General features: G+C 33.7%; 1 protein-coding gene across 6 annotated transcripts in view; it reads left to right on the forward strand.

Annotated features, from left to right (window-relative positions):
- LOC114339556 (glutamate-gated chloride channel) overlaps positions 1-21,334 on the forward strand; it is a 485,597-nt gene that overhangs the window by 397,143 nt on the left and 67,120 nt on the right. For all 6 annotated transcript variants that reach the window (XM_050641478.1, XM_050641473.1, XM_050641475.1 and 3 more), the window contains one exon: positions 18,741-18,823. In XM_050641478.1, coding sequence (XP_050497435.1) covers positions 18,741-18,823 — 83 coding nt within the window. The remainder of the gene's footprint in view (positions 1-18,740; positions 18,824-21,334) is intronic.

Raw genomic sequence — 21,334 nt, forward strand, 5'->3', positions numbered from 1 at the left:
GTCAAAACAAAAGTCGGTACACTCTCAATTAGAATTGGAAATAAACACGTTGCGCAATAGTATATTCAAACTTCAAACTGTTTGAATAAGTTTGATTTCAAGTTAAATCTAAAGCTATCGAAATCAAGTTAAGTCGAACATTTTTACAAAAAAAGCTTGGTTTTCAAGTCAAGTTTGTTGAATAAAACCAAACTAGTTTGACTTGATGCATCTCTAGTCAGTAAAGACTCTTTATCGAACTCGTCTGGTATTCGCCTCGATCGCTATGCTCGCTCTGCTCATAATATCAGATTCGTTCCATAAAGAGTAACTTTACTGACTTGGTACAAAAATAACTATAATCTGACTCATTTATATCGGCAATTCAGACATATATTATACATTTTAAAGTAGAAGACTTTAAAATAATATTGCCAATATTTATGAGTTGCGTTCCTGGGACGACTTTACTGAAAGATAGTTATTCGATTGTTTACATGAAATCAACCCCAACTCAAGAATCAACGGTGACAGTAAAATTCTCGTGTTAGAGATTCCATAGTAAAACACACGAGAGAAAACCAGGAAAAAAACCTCGTGATAGTATCCCGACATCGTAAGTATTTGGTCTTAAATTTAGTTTACTCTCAAAACTAATACCAAATTCTGACTTTACTATATATCATTTATGCTATTTTAAGTTATAAATAATATTAATAATACATAGATATATAAATAAAATATAAAATATGTACCTACTAACTCGATATGTTACTGACTTACTAATCGTGGTATTTTCTTTCTATTGACTTCCTCTTTTAGTATGGGTAACCACATCCTCCTGCATTCTACCGAGGAATTTGCGACACAATTGGTTTCATGTAGCATAATTAGAGCCGCTTCTTTGAGTTTTCTCTTTTTACTATCTGTTCCTTTCAGGACTATACTTGAATTTCTCCACTGAACTCTATGTTCATTATCCCATGCGGCTTGACATATTTGAGATATATCAACACACATGGGATAATGAACATAGAGTTCAGTGGAGAGATTCAAGTATAGTCCTGAAAGAAAAAGATAGTAAAAAAGAGAAAAATCAAAGAAGCGGCTATAATTATGCTAAATGAAACCAATTCTGTAGCAAATTCCTCGGTAGAATACAGTAGGATGTGGTTACCCATACTAAAAGAGAAAGTCAATAGAAAGAAAATACCACGATTAGTAAGTCGGTAACATATCGAGTTAGTACATATTTTATATTTTAGTATTATTTATATATCTATGTATCATCAATATTATTTATAATTTTAAAATAGCATATATATATATATATATATATATATATATATATATATATATATATATATATATATATATTAAAGTCAGAATTTGGTATTAGTTTTGAGAGTAAACTAATTGTAAGTCCAAATACTTACGATAGTATCACGAGGTTTTTTACTGGTTTTCCCTCGTGATGTACTATGGAATCTCGAACACGAGAATTTTACTGTCACCGTTGCATTTGGTTGTCTTTTTAAAGACAGATCACATGCTATGATTTTTTTGTGGCGGATATTCTTGTGTTGGGGTTGATTTCATGTAATCGAATGAACTATCTTTCAATAAAGTCGTCCCAGGAACGCAACTCATAAATATTGGGAATATCGTTTTAAAGTCTTCTACTTAAAAATGTATAATATATGTCTGAATTGCCGATATAAATGAGTCAGATTAAATTAATTATTAGAAGAATTTTTTACTAAGCAACAACATTTTTGTTTAATTTAGTAATATTTTGTATTTTGACAACAACATCCGATTTGTGCGTCAAAACGTTAATAAAACTATTTTTTCAATTTGATTGTGGCTTATTTCCCAATCAAAATAGTTAATTATTGTTAGTATTGTAAATGTATGTTATAAATACTTAAGTCAATCATCTAGTTTAAGTCACTGTTTAAGATCACCGTTATCTAAAAATCACGGTCACTGATCACTGATCACGGAGTGATTTAAAATCAGCATATTCACCATCACTAAAATGACATATCAAATAATATTTATCCATTAAACAGATCGGTGCAGATTGACCTTATATCGGATCCTCTACTATTGCAAAGGCCTTGAACTTTGTATTCATTCCGTATTTATTTGAAGCAAATTGTCTAGAACTGCACGTTGTTTATTGAGAGTAGTTAATTAATGTTATCAGTTAGCTGCAAGCAACGAAGCCAATTTTAGACAAACGTCTCTCAAATTTCAGATATAAGAGCCATCCGGAATGAAATTATCTGGTGTTTATTTCTAATCCAGTTGTTTTCTCGTTAAAATGGAGAAATCCGAGAATTTGCTCTTATTCTTCTTCTTTTTAACGTGCATTATCAAGTACCCTTGAAATAAGACAACTGAAAAATATGTAACATTTAATCATGCGTTTCCGAAGTTGAAGTTTCAAGTTATCGTTACATAGGAGTGACCTCATTTTAAAAAAAAAAAGGTGCACGAGCAGTATCAGTTCTACTTTTTATCCCTTTTTTCTGGATCTATTTTTCGGTAATAACAACTTAGATATTTAAAATTCTATATTCTTTGATAAGGTATATATTATGTAATACTTATTTTGTTTTAGATCAATTCATTTTTAGTCCCCTCTCTCGTCCCACTGTGTTAATAGACTTTAAAATACACCGCAATCCATTTAAGTCTTCTTCTTCAATCCATTTAAGTCATTTAAGTTCTTCTTCCTACTTATAAGCTCAAGCCTGTTTTACTTCGATTTTTAACCTCAATTGACATTTTCTGACCATCTTTCCCTCGGTCGTCCCAATGATCTTCTTCCATTTGGCGATTTGTCTCTTGCTATTCGTACTATTCTATTTTTTGCCATTCTTTCTATGTGTTGATTCCATTCTATTTTCTTCTTTTGGTCTACATGTTTATTTCCTCTATACCACATCTCGCTCGTATTTCCTCACTTCTTAGTCTGTCCTTTAAAGTTTGGTTTGATATTTTTCGTAACACTTTTATTTCTGCTGTTTCCAGCAGTCTTTTTGTTTTCGCCGTATCTGCTCTTGTTTCCGCTGTGTACGTCATTATCTGTCTTATTGTTGTTTTATATATAGGCGAAGCAATGAAGCACTGAAAAGCCCAAAACCTAGGAATTTTGTGCAGTAAGATGAATCGTCATGCAACTTTTTGCATTCGATTCGAGAAAGTGTTAGGCAATTTTGTGAACTAAATTGATCTCCGGCAAAAATATTTGTGCATAAGAAAATGCATTTTCAAAGTGCATCTCGAAGAGATGGAAAATAAAAAATTTAGAACTTAGGAAATATTGACGGAAATGAGTTCAATTTTTATACTTGGGGGGTTTTGAAGGTCACTGAACATGAATTTCATGACGGCGATGGTCTCCGAGGTACCTGGTGCACAGGGTGGAACTCGTCGCCTGGGACGATCGAATAATTCGCGAGACGATCGAATAATTCGCGAAATACAGGTTGGATCGAAAAACTGAAAAATACTTGTTCAATATTTTTCAAAAATCTATCGAATGACACTAAACACGACCCCCTTGGAGGTGGGGTGAGGGTAACTTTAAAATCTTAAATGGAAACCCCCATGCGTTATTGCAGATTTGGATTTCTTACATAAAAATAAGCAACTTTTATTTGAGACATTTTTTCGAATTGTGGATAGATGGTACTACAGGGTGATCAACTTCTGTGACAAAGTCCAATATATCTGTTATTATACAATATATGAAAAAAATTTGTTAATAAAAGTTATAGACACCTTTATTGTACACATTTTAAAATTAGTGAGAAATATACAGGGTCCTCCATAAGACGGTGCCAAACCAAAGTTATGTTTTTTTAAATGGAACATTCTGTATTTTATTCAAAATCTGGCTTCTCTACAATTTTCCGATTCTAGAGATATAACACTTGTCTAGCGTTATACTGAGTGTTTCAAAGTTACGAGCACTTTTATTAAAAAATCATATTGATTTGATCGCCCTGTATGTTTCTAAGGGTGTAATATAAATTTATTTTTTTAATGCTTTTGACTGTCAATATTAAAGTAGTTGTGCAACAATGTACAAGTTTTTTATAACTACACACAGGGGCGTAACAGAGGGCCCCCCAGCATGAAGCTTGCGGGGGGGCCACAATCGCTTAAGGGCCCCATCTTGTCATCTGATATTATGTAAAAATCTGTTATTCTTATATTATTTTTATGTTGTCTGTTTAAATTTAAAAACGTAAAAATTTCTAACTAGACGTATTTGCCAAGTGAATCATCTCATAATATCTAGAAACTTAATCACTTTCGGCCTACCGAAATTTTATGGCAGCGACAATAAACTATACAATGCGTTGTACGTGACTATTGAAAGATATTAGAATTGCAATTTGCCGAATTTAAGAACAATATTTTTAAATCTAAAAATGGGTTTTCTTTCTCTCTGTTCTTTACCTACTTTTAGTATTTCGATACAATATTATCGCCAGTAATTTCATATTGGTTGTTTGCGTTGAATTTTATTTATGTTTGTGTTGTTTTACGGTTATAGTTGCATCAGTTTGGTACGCATTTATTTAACAATTATTGACGACTTTTCTTGTGTAATCATTGGACAATCTCAACAGATAAACGGTAAGATAAGGAAATTGCATAGTTGCATAGTTACATTGCATTGCAATGTAGAAAAACTTGCATAGTTTCGGTTTCGGAAAAAATCAAACAAGCTTTTATTTTTCTAAAATATTTTTTGTTAGTTTATATATCTTATCTTAAAGTGAAAAGTTCTACTCACAGATGCCTCTAATTGTTTATTAATTCTTTAAACAATAAAACTGTTTTATATTAAATAATTTTAAAAGATATCGGTGAATTCATCATTTTACTTTGTTCAAAAATGTTTCTATTTGCTTTTTGATTATGCTGAATTCGAATATGTCATTAAATCAGGGCCATAAGTATGATGTTGTGGGCCCCGAAGCAAACGAGATCTGGGACCCCCTACCGGGGGTCTGGGGTTAATCACCCAGCAGAAGGAGTCCGGGAAAATTGATTTTTAACCACTTGAAAACGAATTTTAATGTACTCCATGACTGAAGTTTCCTGTACCTACCTACATATTGCTATTTTAGTTGACCAACACAAAAAAAATTTGAAATAACATTATTTTAAGCTAAATATTTACCATCAATATAACATATTTTCTGTTTTCATAAAAAATATACTACATATAATGTTACTTACATTCTTCGGCTATAATGTAGGTTTTTAATCGCGTTATATTGCCTATACGCAGTATAACGCGATTACAATCGCGGGGCCCCCTTCTCCGGGGGCCCCGAGGCACTGCCCCGGTTGGCCCAATGGTAGTTACGGCCCTGTCAGACATTACAATTTGAAAATTCAAAATAAATTTTTTTGAGCACTTATACAGTATGTCTGCGTGGCTTCGAACCATATGGGAAACATTTTTATTATCAATTTTACGAAAAAAGTTATTCTTCATGAAATGCTCTGTATGGTCTTAAATCTGAGATACAAAATAAGCCAGATAAACCATCAGATATCAAAGCTTATCAATTTTATACGAGGTAAGTCAAAAAATAGGAATTTAACTCAAGGTTAAAGTACAGTGGAACCTCGATAAGTCGGATTAATCGGGACCGCGGCCGATCCGGGTTATCGAAAATCCGGGTTAGCCGGAGAATATGGTAAAAATTAATAAAATACGGTACTCTTACAGATAAACTTAATTATAATTGCCAAAAAAATGAAATACTTATGTCCAGTACATCTAAATTACGTACAGTTGTATACATTATTGTTTATGTCTTGGTAAAAAAACTCAGTCAAAGTGAAAACATTTTTATTTTATCTGATGAAAATCGATCCGGGTTAGCCGGACTTCCGGGTTATCGAAGGCCGACTTATCGGGGTTCCACTGTACTTTTATATTTAACAATATAAGATTTTAATTTTAATATGTAATTATGTACATCCTTGTAAATAAAAAATTAATTTTTCCAAATATTTCTCAAATTACCCATAACCAACATATCATTTTATTACAATTATAATAACTATTTTATTATTAATTTTTTAATTTTACGAACAAATTCTTTATAAAATTCTTATCAGATTCTTTATAAAAAGCTCTGCATTATCTCAAAACGAAGATTCAATCGTAATATATCACATTTTACCAACTTTATACGAGGTATGTCGAAAAATATGAATTTCTAAGAGTTAAGTACCTTTATAATTCACAATATTTCAACTGGAATGATATAATTGCATATTTAAACATAGTTTTTAATTGCGAACAACTTTTATAAATAAAATTTTTCAATATTGTAAAATATAAAGGTGGTATAGGTACTATTGAGCGAAATTAATATTTTTTATATACCTCGTATAAAATCAATAAAATTTAATATCTGATTGTTGCAACTTAGGTTTTATACCATGCAGAGCATTTTATGAAGAATAACTTTTTTTCGTAATATAGATATGTAATAAAAAAAGTTTCCCATAGGTTCCATGCTACGCAAACACACTGTATAAGAAATCAAGAAAGAATTGTTTTAACATTTACTATTTTTAAAGCTGGTTATTAAATGTATTGTAGGTAAGTTATACAGAAAACAACAAAAGAAGTTGTTTATTTGGAATGGGTCTGTATACCAATAAAGATGAGAAATGTAAGTTGTTATGAATAGTGAATGATAACGCTAACACAAATAAGTTTTTGTTAAATAATAATAAATAAGTTTTGTTATAAAAAATAAGTTTTTTGTTAATAAATAAGTCGCGGGTCTGGATCCCGCGTATGAGAAAAAGTTGATTAATAGCAAGCTGAAAATTTGTTAATAGCTTAAGGGTGTCTAGTCGGACAAACTTTGATATATGGGAACACTGGAACAGGGGAAGTTTTATTTGTGGAACAGGTTAAAAATTTGGAACGGTTAGACCACGAAAACGGCACATGTATTTTGTCCGACAGAACAGACTTAAACTCTCCGAACAGAGATTAAACTCTCATGCAAAAATCAGACTGTTATTTATCACCAAATGGGCGTTTTAATGAGTGGAACATATGTGGACAGGTGATAAATATGTAGCAGTCTGATTTTTGCATGAGAGTTTAATCTCTGTTCGGAGAGTTTAAGTCTGTTCTGTCGGACAAAATAAATGTGCCGTTTTCGTGGTCTGACCATGCCAAATTTTTAACCTGTTCCACAATTAAAATTGCCCCTGTTACAGTGTTCCCATATATCAAAGTTTCTCCGACTAGACACCCTTAAACTATTAACAAATTTTCAGCTTGCTATAACTTTTTTTTCATACGCGGGATCCAGACCTATAATTGTTCAACGCGGGAGCAGTCGCGCTCACTTCTGTCACGTAAGCAGTCACGCATAGAACAAAATCTAACAATACGAATTTAAAACAAATTTCAATTTTATAATATTATTGTGGGCCGGCGTAGCGAAGTGGTAGTGTGCTTGGCTCGCGTGCCGGTGGTCCGGAGTTCAAATCCTACCGCCGGCAAGAACAACTAGACATTTTTAAAATGTTTATAGGCCCCATGTCGACTCAGCCTGAATAAAATGAGTACCTTGGGTAAAACCAGGTGTAATAATAGGCGGTCGAAGCGTAACACTGGCCCTGTTACCTTCCTTGTATACCGTAGGCTCTAGATATAGCAGACTACCCTGCTATCCCAAAGCCACAGCGGTATAAAACGGGAGACTATTAATATGTAATATTTTTGTTTGCTTGTTATGTTAAAAATATCTATTTCTAACAATTTTAAAGCTAATTGGTTCCCACTAAAGCCATAAATTCCACAAAAAAAAAATAAAAATGAAATTAAAAAAAATTAAAAAAAATCCTACGCATTACTACAATCTTCTTCGAGGCACTTACAAGTGGAAAGTTATGTTGCAAAATTTTTCATTAAGTTATCACGGAAAATGATAAAAAGTTGGATTTTTTCTAACGGCGCGACTGCTCCCGGGTTAAAAGGGCCCCATTTCAAATTCTGCGGGGGGGCCCGACGGAGTTTGTTACGCCACTGACTACACAAATTGTATACGGGGTAAGTCAAAATGTAAATACAAGATTTTCTTCATAATTTTAAATGAAACACCCTGTTTTTTATATTATTATCGAAAAGTTTTATCACTATACTTACATATCTTTTAAATATTCCCTATACCTAAAGTAATTAGTTTTCGAGATATTTTAGTTTTATTGTTGATAACAACAGGTACTTATTACTTAGTTATTAATAACAATACTTTAATTTATTAAAATTTATTAAAAAAACTAAATTAAATAAAAAAAAATGTTCAACGTACTTCTTATGTTATAAAAGGTGTTCAAAATGACCTCCCATAACGTCTACACAAGCCTGGAGACGAGTTTCGAAAGACCTACTGATGTTTGTAAGCATTTGTTGTGTGACACTTTGAAAGGCGTTTTGAATCCTTATTTTCATATTGTCAACTATTGTTGGAGGTGTCCTATACACTACGTCTTTGATATAACCCCAAAAATCGTAGTCAACTTCATTTAATTCTGGTGATCTGGGTGACCAGTGAACTGTCCCATCTCTTCCTATCCATCTTTCAGGAAATAGTTCATCGAGTTCACCGTTGACAAGTGCATTGTGGTGAGCAGGGGCTCCGTTCACGATGCGTCGTGAAGGTACCACATATGTTGGCGGGTGTTTAATGGTACATTTTCAAGTAGAATAGGTAAATGATTCACTAGAAAATTTAAATAAACCTCACCATTTACCGATTTCTCAAAGAAAAAAGGACCTATAACGTAATTGTCTATGATTCCACCCCAAATATTTAAGGACCATCTCGTTTGACTATGTGTGTGAGCACAGTACGGATTGGTTGTGGAAGAGTAATGAGAATTGTGTCTGTTTACACTACCATTTTTGTGGAATGTTGCGTCGTCTCAAGAAAAAGAACAAACTCAAAAAAAATCTCTCTGTATAACTATTTGTTGTTGTGACCATTGACAAAATTTTACTCTTCGTTCGAAATCATCCCCAACAAGTTCCTGATGTAATTGTATATGATATGAGTGCATGTTGTTTTTCTTGAATATGTTTCGGATAGACGCATAACTTATATCTTGCTCTCTTGTAATATTTTGAATACTTGTATGAGGATTTTCTGTAACAGACAGTAAAAACATTTAATTCATTTTCATCCGTAATAATGATTTTTGTTTTTTCCTTTGCTTCATAAACAGAACCAGTACGATTAAACCTGTCTAATAAGTTGTCAAATGCTCTCTTATTTGATTGTTGACGCTATGGACACCGTTCCTTATAAATTCTTGTGGCAACTAATGAGTTTTTGAAACACTCTCCTAAAATCCATATCACGTCTGTCATTTCTTCACGACTAAAATTCATTGTTAGGTAACAATTATAACAATATGGCAAACAATTATAATCAATAAGAAAAAAAAAAACGTACAGATAATTAAAATCTTACATCTGACAGTTCTTGTGTCAATTGTTTCAAAGTCACCTTAAACAAGAACTTGCAGCAATTTATAGTTCCAATTTCTTCGCGGAAAATAAATATAATTTTGTTAGTAAATATAAAATTGTCGTTACTGCATATAATTTACCACAAACTTGAAGAAACAATGAAATGCAGTCTAATTTTAATTATCATTAAAAACTCATTGGAGGTATCTAATATTAAGGGTAATTAATTTACTGTAATAAACGTATCTATGAGTTATCAACAATAAAATTAAAATATCTCGAAAACTAATAACTTTAGGTATAGGGAATATTTAAAAGATATGCAAGAATAATGAAAGAACTTTTCGATGGTAATATAAAATACAGGGTGTTTCATTTAAAAATATGAAGAAAATCTTTTATTTGCATTTTGACTTACCCTGTATACAATTTGTGTAGTGATAAAAAAATTGTACGTTGTTGCAAAACTACTTTAATATTTACAGTACACAGCAGTAAAAAAATAAGTTTATATTATACTGTTAGAATCATACAGGGCGATCAAATCAGTATGATTTTGTGATAAAAGTGCTCATAACTTTGAAACACTCAGTATAACCCTAGACAAGTGTTATATCTTTTTAATTAGAAAAATGTAGAGAAACCAGATTTTTAATAAAATACAGGGTGTTCCATTTAAAAAAAACAAAACTTTGGTTTGGCACCGTGTTATGGAGGATCCTGTATATTTCTCACTAATTTTAAAATGTGTGCATTAAAGGTGTCTATAACTTTTATTAAAAACTTTTTTTCATATATTTTATAATGACAGATATATTGGACTTTGTCACAGAAGTTGATCACCCTGTATAATCGGAAAAAACGATTTATCGTGATACCGTCTCCACTCTACCCCCTGGAGGTGGGGTGGGGGATAACTTTAAAATCGTAAATAGAAGACCCAATTGTTTATTGCAGATTTGCATTCCTTACGTAGAAATAAGTAACTTTTATTCGAGACATTTTTTCTAATTATGGATAGATGGCGCTATAATCGGAATAACACTATTTATTAGCGCCTTCTAGCTACAATTCTAAACAATGTTTCGAATAAATTTTACTTATTTTTACGTAAGGAATCCAAACCTGCAATAAAAATGGTCGTTCCTATTTAAGATTTTAAAGTTACCCCCCACCCCACCCCTAGGGGCTGAAGTGGGGGGTCGTGTTTAGTGTCTTTCGATAGATTTTTGAAAAATATTGAACAGGTGTTATTTGGTTTTTTATTTCGAAGTGTATTTCTAGAGATACTAGACCGTTTCTATAATTTACCTATGGTGTCACGATAAATCGTTTTTTTTTCGATTAAGTGTCATTTATCCACAATTCGAAAAAAGTCTCGAATAAAAGTTGCTTATTTTTACGTAAGCAATCCAAATCTGCAATAACAAATGAGGGTTTCTATTTAAGATTTTAAACTTACCCCCACCCTACAATCTAGGGGGTGGAGTGGGGGTGTCGTGTTTAATGTCATTCTATAGATTTTTGAAAAATATTGAGAACCTATTTTTCAGTTTTTCGATCCAATTCTCATTTCGCGAATTATTCGACCGTCCCGCGAATCATTCGATCGTCCCAGGCGACGAGTTTCACCCTGGGCGACAGGTAGGTACCTCAGAGACCGTCGCCTTTATGAAATTCGTGTTCAGTGACCTCCAAAATCCCCAAGTATAAAAATTGAACTCATTTCCGTCAATATTTCCTGAGTTCTAAATTTTTCATTTTCCATCTCTTCGAGATGCACTTTGAAAATGCATTTTCTCATTCACAAACATTTTTGCCGGAGATCAATTTAGTTCACAAAATTGCCTAACACTCTCTCGAATCTAATGCAAAAAGTTGCATGACGATTCATCTTCTTGCACAAAATTCCTAGGTTTAATGCTTCGTTGCCTTGCCTAATATCCTGGTTTTCGTTTCCGTTGTGACGTATTTGTTTCTCCAGATTGTGTAGCTGAGACATCCTACTGCTCTGTTTGCCATTTTCACTTGTTCTTGTATTTCTTCTTCCACTTTTCCGAAGCTTGACAGTTTTATTCCCAAGTATTCCGTTTCCATCACTTGTTCTATTATTTTGTTATTTACGACTAGTTTACATCATCTCGGTTCCGCTGGTATCACTATCGATTTAGTTTTCTCTGTTGAGATTACCATGTTGTATAATATGAGCGCCGTGTCTTCCAATTCTTTAATTTTTTAAAATTTCATTTAATAGTTCTCCTTTTTGAATCAGTTACGTAAGTCTTTATAACTTGCTGAGGCGTGGACTAGATACTAGATATATCTACGCTCTTATCGTCCTCTGCTGAAGAGCTAACACTCATTAGGAGATTTTTTTGTTTTTGCTCTATAGGACAGAAAAACTATCTGAGTATAATAATAGTACACTTTGAATTTCCTTTTAAATTATTGTCCAAATTTTCTAGAACAGACAAAATGTCAAAACTAGAAACACGAAGAATATGCAATATGATATAAAGCGTTTGAAGCAGAGGTTTCATCATATTAGATAAAAATGAGAAAAATCGACAAATCGAGAAAAAATTGCAAATAGTTAGCCTTAAAGTAATTAAGATAAAATGGCATTCTATTCACAAACTGCATGTCATTCAAATAAAATAATATTTGTTTTATTTATCAAATATCCTATCCAAACTTAGCAATTTACTAACCAGCATGTACCTATGTAGTATAGATTAAAGGGTTATTGCTATTTTGTTATTCAAATTATTTTTCATTAAACTTTCTATAAATAACTAGCTTGTTAGCTTAGTGGTTTGATTTTGTTGCTCCCAATCTCTCTGTTTATATTACATAAAACCAGTAAATACACCTACGTCGTGTTAGTTTCAACAAAATCTCAGCAAAGCAAGTTTTAATCACCTGGTAGGTCAATAATACTGGACACTTTCCGAGGCTTCTTTGAGAAAACTCGAGGCATTCGAGATGTGGGATTACAGGCGTATTTTAAGAATTTCGTGGGTGGATCGTGTGACTAATGTTGAGATTCTACGTAGAATATGCACGGAATGCGAGATTATTAACACAATCAAATATCGCAAACTAGAATATCTTAGCCGTGTTATGAGGAATGAACAGAGATATGGCTTGTTGCAACTCATTCTTCAAGGCAAGGTATTTGGAAAGAGAGGACCAGGGAGATGAAGAATATCTTGGCTTCAAAACCTGAGAAAATGGTTTAATACATCGACAACCGGACTATTCAGAATAGCAGCAAGCAAAGTTGGGATAGCCATGCTGATCGCCAACATCCGGAACGGATAGGCACCTTAAGAAGAAGAAGACCTACTATACAATGCAAACTATAGGTATTACCATGCTTACGTCCTTGCACTGGATGATCACACTATCTAGCTACGGAAAGCTTGAAACAGAAGTGAATGATCAAGTGAATAGAGTCGCAGGTGGCCTGAATGAAACAATATGCAGAAATAAAAATATCGGAAAAGAAATGACAGGCAGAATTTACAAAACAGTCATCAGACCAATTATGACCCTGACACAGAGATAAAAAAATCTAGAAACAGCCGAGAAAGAAACCCTTAGAAAAATCGATGGTAAGACACTATGGAACAGAGCTAGAAGTAGAGATATACGAAGGAGATGCAAAGTGGAGAACATCAAAAAGAAAAGTAAACTGGAATGATCATATAAGCCTAATGACAACAAATAGAGTAGTAAGGACGGCGTGAGACGGTTCCCCAATAGGAAGAAGATCAGTGGGAAGACCACGAAAACGATGGAACGACAATTTACTGAAATGAAAAACAGAGTCATGTCTACAAAAAAAAAAGAAGAGAAGAAGACGTTCCGTGTTCGCCCCAAACTTTCAAACGTATACTGCCAACAGTCCGTCACTTAATTGGTCTTTTTATTAACTGCCATTAAGTCAAGGAGAGTGTATTCTTGTCTAAAGTAAGTACAAACTAATAGGTGCTGAGATTTCTACATTTAGCGATTTAGCTATAGTCCATCTGTCATGAAAAGTACATATATCCCGGTCATGAAATCAGAATAAGCAAGGATAATCAGACCTATGAATTTCAACAACGAATAACTACTAAAAGACAGCTCTATCAGCAAAAACACCAAAATGAAAATATATAAAACAGCAATCACAAATGCCATAACTTACACAGCAAACACAATGTGCCTGACTAATAAAGACGAAGATAAGCTAAGAATAATAGAATGGAAGATCCTTAGAAGCATTTTTAGAACAAAACTCTAAGACCGAGAGTTTAAGGTAAGCGTCCACAGACCCGCATCGTACGGATCGCATTATCGGATCCGTTGCGTACGATGCGGGTCTGTGGACGCTTGGATTTAAACGATTATTTAACAACGAGACAATGTGCCTGACTAATACAGACGAAGAGAAGCAAAATAATAATATAAAGGAAGATCCTTAGAAGCATTTTTAGACCAAAAAAATCTAAGACGGAGAAAACGACTATTTAACAACGAGATAAGTAATCAGAAAATGGAGGAGATATAGCTAACAGACATATAAAGGCTCAAAGGTTAAAATGGCTCGGGCGTATACTAAGACGAGAAGAAGATAAACTAATAAAGAAAATATTAAAGTGAAAACCTACAAATACAAAAACATGAAGAAGACCAAAGTAAAGATGAGACGACCATAGATAAATCAAAGATAATATTAATAACAGTGGCAAGTGGCACCGAACAGACCAGTCAAATGGTGAATTTAAGGCACTAATGTCATTTACAAATTTTCGATTTTTTCCGAAAGTACCAAACATAACATCCTGAAATTAATTGACATAGATTAACTGTTACGTAAATGTTGTTTTAGAAGTAAGATTAAGATAAAATTTGCCATCTAAGTAAATGCAGTGGAAAGTTTTTAACAATGTAATTTGCATTTATTTGTTTTATGTAAATAAAGAATTTTTAAGAGACTCATCACATAAAAGTATATTTAGTTTTATGTTTAAATTATTAATATTATTGAAAATTGATTTTGTGATAAAATTTTGACATGTTATAAGTAAAGTATATCAATCCATTTATTGCACAGTCATAATATCCCTGAAATATATTCCAATAAAAGTATTAATGATGCAGTAAAAGTATACTAAATTGGAAATTCAATAGGATTGTCAGGTTACAGTTTCAAAAGTATACATATACAGCGAAGGGGTCATAGTAAAATTCGAAAACAGAGGATCGAAATGTCAAAGAGTTTTATACTCCATCACGACTGTGCGTCGGCTCACAACGCCTGTCAAGGACTATCTGGTCAAAAAGCAGGTTACAGTCGTGGAGTATCCATCTCATTCGCTAAATTTAGCACCGTGCGACTTTTACCCGTTCTCAAAAATTACATCGGGATCAAAATGGAGCGGTGTAGGAAGGAAAAAATGAAAACTTGCTGAATAAATGTGTTAAGTACACCAACACTTTCGGAACTTGATCAATTGTTGTTGTCTCTCACAGATAAGAATTCTTTATCCATTTGTGAATAGAAATTCGATACGTAAGATGTACGCCGTAGTAAATATGTAGTAAATTTCGCAACATCGTGAGTGTACTTTTTCTACAACAGATGGTAACAGTAAAAATTTTGATTGAGAGATGTATTTGCATAGTGATAAATAAGTCAATAATTAGCTGCTTTCCAATAACTATTATGATTTTTGAGACTAATGATCTAAAATTTGAGACTAAAGACTATGATCTTAGGACATAAATCACTGGCAATCCTATTGAAGTTCTAGTTTAGTCATAATCAAGCCGCTGATCTTGTTATTTTAATGGGTATGTCTCTAAACATATATATATATATATATATATATATATATATATATATATATATATATATATATATATATATATATATATATATATATATATATATAAAATGATGTTGAATAATCGAGTACAAATATAAAAATAAATAAGCAAAATCATTGGCTAATACTCGTAAAGTGAATATGAATTTAGTTGGAAATATATAAAATGATGAAGGGTCATCATTCCATAAATTTCTGTGCAACTATATACACCGGTGTTTCGGCCTATTTGGGCCTCGTCAGTATAGTGTAGCAAGTTAAAAAAGTTGTTTGTTAACTTGTAAAAGGATTACTACAGGAGCAAGGTTACCATTTTTGGTCAGATTGTTAGAAGACAATTTTGTATTGAAGACAATAAATATTGCTCCTGTAGTAATCCTTTTACAAGTTAACAAACAACTTTTTTGACTTGCTACACTATACTGACGAGGCCCAAATAGGCCGAAACACCGGTGTATATAGTTGCACAGAAATGTATGGAATGATGACCCTTCATCATTTTATATATTTCCAACTAAATTCATATTCACTTTACGAGTATTAGCCAATGATTTTGCTTATTTATATATATATATATATATATATATATATATATATATATATATATATATATATATATATATATATATATAATCGGTTCATAACGTTCTACGACGTCTTCCGATTCCCAATCGCCATTGCTCTCGATCGTAGCACATGTCTTCGTTCAAGCCTCTTTCTCCGATTTCCCTATGGATTCCTTCTATCCAGATTTTCCTAGGTCTTCCTCTCTTCCGCCGTCCTTTTGGTGCCCATCGTAGTACTTGCTTGGGTAATCTGTCTTCTTCCATACGTTGTACGTGGCCAAACCATCTTAGTTGCTTTGTTTTTATATCGTCCATTATTGTATGCTTTACATCCATTATCTCCAATATTCTTGTATTTCTGATTTTTTGTATTCTTGATATATCAGCAGATCTTCTCCAGAAGTCCATTTCAGTTGTTCTGAGCATAATTTCGGATTTTTCTTTAAGTGGCCAAACTTCGCTGCTGTATGTTATAATGCCTCTAAACATACTGTGCCAAAAATATAAGCATATATTTTCTCAGTTCTCATTTTATCGTAAATATATTTAAAAATGCAAAAATTTATATTGCGTCCAAGAGAAACTACTTTTTTTTTAAGGAATTACTTTTAACCGCCTCTTAGAAAATAGTCAATACCGCCACCTAAAATAAATAGAAAGCTCGGAATAATCCAGTTTATGCTGATACTACACGTATTGGTCTCGTTAAGTTTGGTTAAGTTCAATATTAGTGAGCTCTTAACCTCCCTTCCATTAGACCAAAGAGGTCTATTGTGGCTCCTCACTAGGTTACAGTTATCTTTTTAGCCCAGTCTTCTTAACAAAGTCTATTATGGCCTTAAGTGACAGTTCTACGAAGGCGTAGGACTTGAGTTGATAATGCTCAAATGTATTGAGCCAGTGTTGACTTACGGAGCTGAAACGTTAACCATGGTAAGGAGAGCAGTGCAAAAGATACGCGTTTCACTACGAGACAAGATCCCAAGCCGCAAACTACGACACAGATCAGGAGTGACTGATGCAGTAGAGAGAATAGCAACACTGAACTAGGAACTGGACAGGTCACGTGGCTCGAATGACAGATTAACAGATGGACAAAGCGGATACTGAAATGGAGACTCAGAGATGATGCCTACTGAAGCAGAGATCGTATACCAACACGTTGAAATGCTGATCTAAAATATTGTCATGGGAATTGGATGCAAGAGGTACAAGATCGAAACAAATGGGAAATTAAGAGGGAGATCTATGTCCAACAATGGACATGCGAAGATTGAATGATGATTGAGCCTTATCCTATCCAACCCGGGTCAGTTTCATGTTCCGCTGTCTCGATATCAACCTATCAGTCCCATTTAGTTCATGAGTCCCTTAGGCGACAGGCGACAGTGTCCTGTTAAAAGATCTATTCATATCTTATAGATTTTTGGATCTCTTCGACTGTTTGAATGGAATCCTTCGAATGTTTGAGACCCATTTGTTCGTAGCAGTTGTTACGTTTCATGTGTTCTGTGAACGGCAGTAGCTCAACGGCAAGATACTGGCTTCATAAGCCAGAACGCACGAGTTCGAATGTCGACACCAACAAAGATATTTTTAAAAATGATATGAGCCGTTTACCGTGCTTCAGAGGGTACGTTAAGTCGTCGGTCCCCCTGGGCTAGTGTACATCGACACTGGTTACTTGAAACAGGGTTAAAATGCAATTGGCACCGGAACAATCTCCCGGCTGAGGATCTCCCGGCAAAATAATCTTCTTCTTCTTCTTCTTTTTGTATAGACATGACTCTGTCTATTTTTTCAATGTTCCTCTAGTAAGTTGTCGTGCCATCGTTTTCGTGGTCTTCGCACTGATCGTCTTCTTATCAGGGAACCGTCTCTCGCTGTCCTGACTATCCTATTTGTTTTCATTCGGCTTAATGTGGTCATTCCATTTTATTCTTCTGTTTCTTACCCAGTTATTAATGTTATCGACCTTGCATCTTCGTCGTATATCTGTACTTCTAGCTCTGACCCATAGAGTCTTACCATCGATTTTTCGAAGGGTTTTCATTTCCGCTGTTTCGAGCAATCTTTTTGTCCTCTCTGTGTCGGGTCGTGTTTCTGCCGCGTATGTCATTATTAGCCTGATGACTCTTTTGTAAATTCTGCCTTTCATTTCTTTTCCGATATTTGTATTTTTCCATATTGTTTTGTTCAGGCAACCTGCGGCTCTGTTTACTCTATTCACTTGATCTTCCACTTCTGTTTCGAGCCTTCCGTAGCTAGATAGTGTGATGCCTAGGTATTTAAACTCCATCGCTTGTTCTATTATCTAACCTTTCAGCTCCAATTCAATTTACATCTTATTGGGTCTGCTGTTATAACTATGCATTTTGTCTTTTTTGGCAAAATAATGCCATACCATATTATAATATCTGCTCTACCGAGTCCTGTGTTTCTTGCTATGAAAACGACAGCTTCTATATAGGTCTATGAATGACCCTAAAATGGATTATAAAACTTTTGTGACGAAACTTGACGTTTGTTTAAGATCCAGATATTTACTTCATCTACTTCAAAAAACTCGAAATTAGATTTGTATAAATAAAAAATATGTTTGATTTAAAATACTTTTACTCAATTTGAGTAGCGTCCCTTGGAATAACAAGATAACACGATGTCCAAGTTCTAATTGAACTGAATACTTATTCAGACAAAATATGAGTGTTTTTTATAACTAAATACTTTGGTGAGTTTTATTATAATTTAATGTTAATAATATTTTAGAATTTCGCTCACACTTTCATGTCCAATGAACCTGAAGTTATACCCATTGGATAGACAAATATGTTCCTTACGAATGGCCAGTTGTAAGTATAACCTCGTTTTCTATTTTTTATAATTTCTACGTATATATAAAGCAATATACGTAAACAGTCGATAGGAGATATATTTGGAAACAATAAAAGTATGTAAAAAAACAGAAAATCTAATAAATAACTCATTGTTTTTCTTCGGATTATTCCCATTATGAGTTCGTCGTTTTCGTCGTCCACGGCATTCTAATCTCTGTCATCTTCTCTGAGGTCTTTATTGTAGCATTTCGTATGTATGTTTTCCATCTCATAGCAGGTCTTCCTCTTTGTCTTCTTCTCGGCGGGTCCCAGTCCAATATTCTTTTCGGCTACCTGTGGTCTGGCATTCTTTGTACATGCCCGTACCACTGCAGGGCTCTGTTTCCAACTTTTTGCAATTTAACATTCCACTTCCATTCTGTTCCATATTTCCCCTGTTCTTATTCTATCCTTTCTGGTGATTTGTAGACATCTTCTCATAATGTCCAATCCAACCGTTCTTATTTTATTTCACATTGTAAATAGGGTAATCTTCTGTTCGTGTAACAATCAGTCCATCGGGGATCTGAACCATGTATTCTTTGATTGTCTTAATCATAGGGATCAGACTCGAAACTTATATTTGGGTTTAATTGACCTTAACATTAGCCTTCCAGTTAACATCAGCAATCTTTTATCTTATTCTGACAAATCTATATATGTATAATATATTAATCAAGTTTATAAATGATACTAAGATAAAAATTTAAACATCTTTATAACAAAATTCTGTGGCAAAAAGACTCTTTGTCTAATGCCATCTCTTTCTCTCCACACACATACAAATAGGGTAATATTCAGCACTATGATCTGAAAGTCCCTTTTTATTTTCTTTGTTAGAGTGTTGTTCCATATCACTACATGGAGTGGTTTCGTGGCTTGTTTCCCGTGCTATCTTCTTTTCTATATATTTCAAGTGGTAAAATTACCATCTCGGCTGATCATTCAACCTAAATACTTAAAAGACTTACAACTCTTAGAACGATCGAATACATGAGTATTCGGTCCTACACATATTTATCTGATTCCCCATAGTTCATATTCTGACTTTAATTTCGTTATCATATATTCCATGTCCTCATCCCTGGTTTGTGCAAATATAACTTGGCCGTCTTCATAAAGAAGTGAATGTAATATATTATCTTGTATCTACTGCTACATACATTATTCCTCATTTTCTATACCATCTTTTCAAAGGCTGATCTAACTTGTTTTCTGAGGCAAACATATTCTTCTCGTGATCCTGGGGTTCTGTTGTGTAGCCATTTATGAAACGCATCTGTTTTCCTTATTCTTCTCTTATAGATGGTCACTGTATGTCTCCAAATATTTATTCTTGTCTTGAACAATACCCAGCACTTCATTTGACGCATTGTTTATTTTTTCCCTAAGGTGTTGATACCTTTCTTTTGGGGTCCCTTCTTCGTTTCATCTGTAGTATATACTGTATATATGTGTAGTCTATTGGATCACTGTTCGGTATAGTCTCAATTTCACCGATTTCATTTTAAACTCCATTCTTCCAACCTGAAGAATGAAAGACAACCGCTGGACAAAGCGAATTCTCGAGTGGCGACACTTAATAATCATAAATCACAAATCACATTGTTTTGCATTTTTCTCAAATAAATCGAATAGTCTCAGTAATTCCTTTTTTTGCTCTTAGTACTACATCATCTACAAACTATCTGTTATCATAGATCGTTCTTTTCGTACGTAGTCAGCCTTGGCCGTCACTCATAATTGCCTCCAGCACGAAATTGGAAAGCAATTTTGACAACGGGTCCCCTTCCTTTATGTTCTTTTTGGTTTCAAAATTTCCGCCAGACTTCCTTCTATTCTTAACCTATTGTCCGTTAAAGACTAGAGAAAAATCAGAGGAGTATAACGCCTAAGAGTGACTAAGAAAAACACGTGGCAAAAGGGTAAGAAAAATGGGACAAATTTCTGCAGATATATAAATGTAATGTATCTATCTATCTTTGGACATAGGCCTCCCCTTCTCCTTTCCACTGGTTTCTATCCAGCACTGTGATCATCCATCTGAATCCGAGATGCTTTCTGATGTCGTCGCTCCATCTCGTCTGAGTGCCTTCCTTTTCCTCTCGTATGTTCCCATGGTCGCCAGTAGATTATTTGCTTGTTCCATCTTTCATTTGCTTGTAGGATGGTGTGACCTGTAAATTTCCATTTGAGTTAATTGCCACCTGGTCTTTAACGTCTTTCACTTTGGTTACACCTCTGAATGGAAAGTATGGAGAAATGGAAAAATGGAATGTATAAGGCACAAAATGTTTTACCTGGAACGTTACTGTAGAAAGTTTATTATTACATACATTTGAGAGGAAATTTGATATTAAAATTTTTCCTATCGACTGTTGACGAATAGGGCTGTACTGTTCTTACGATGTCAGTTGGACCAGAAGCATTTTTGGGGTCCGGTCAATAATTCTACGAAGAGCATAGAAATAAAGATAAACCATATAA

This window comes from Diabrotica virgifera, chromosome 10 (assembly GCF_917563875.1).
Source record: "Diabrotica virgifera virgifera chromosome 10, PGI_DIABVI_V3a".
Taxonomy (NCBI): Eukaryota; Metazoa; Arthropoda; class Insecta; order Coleoptera; family Chrysomelidae; genus Diabrotica; species Diabrotica virgifera.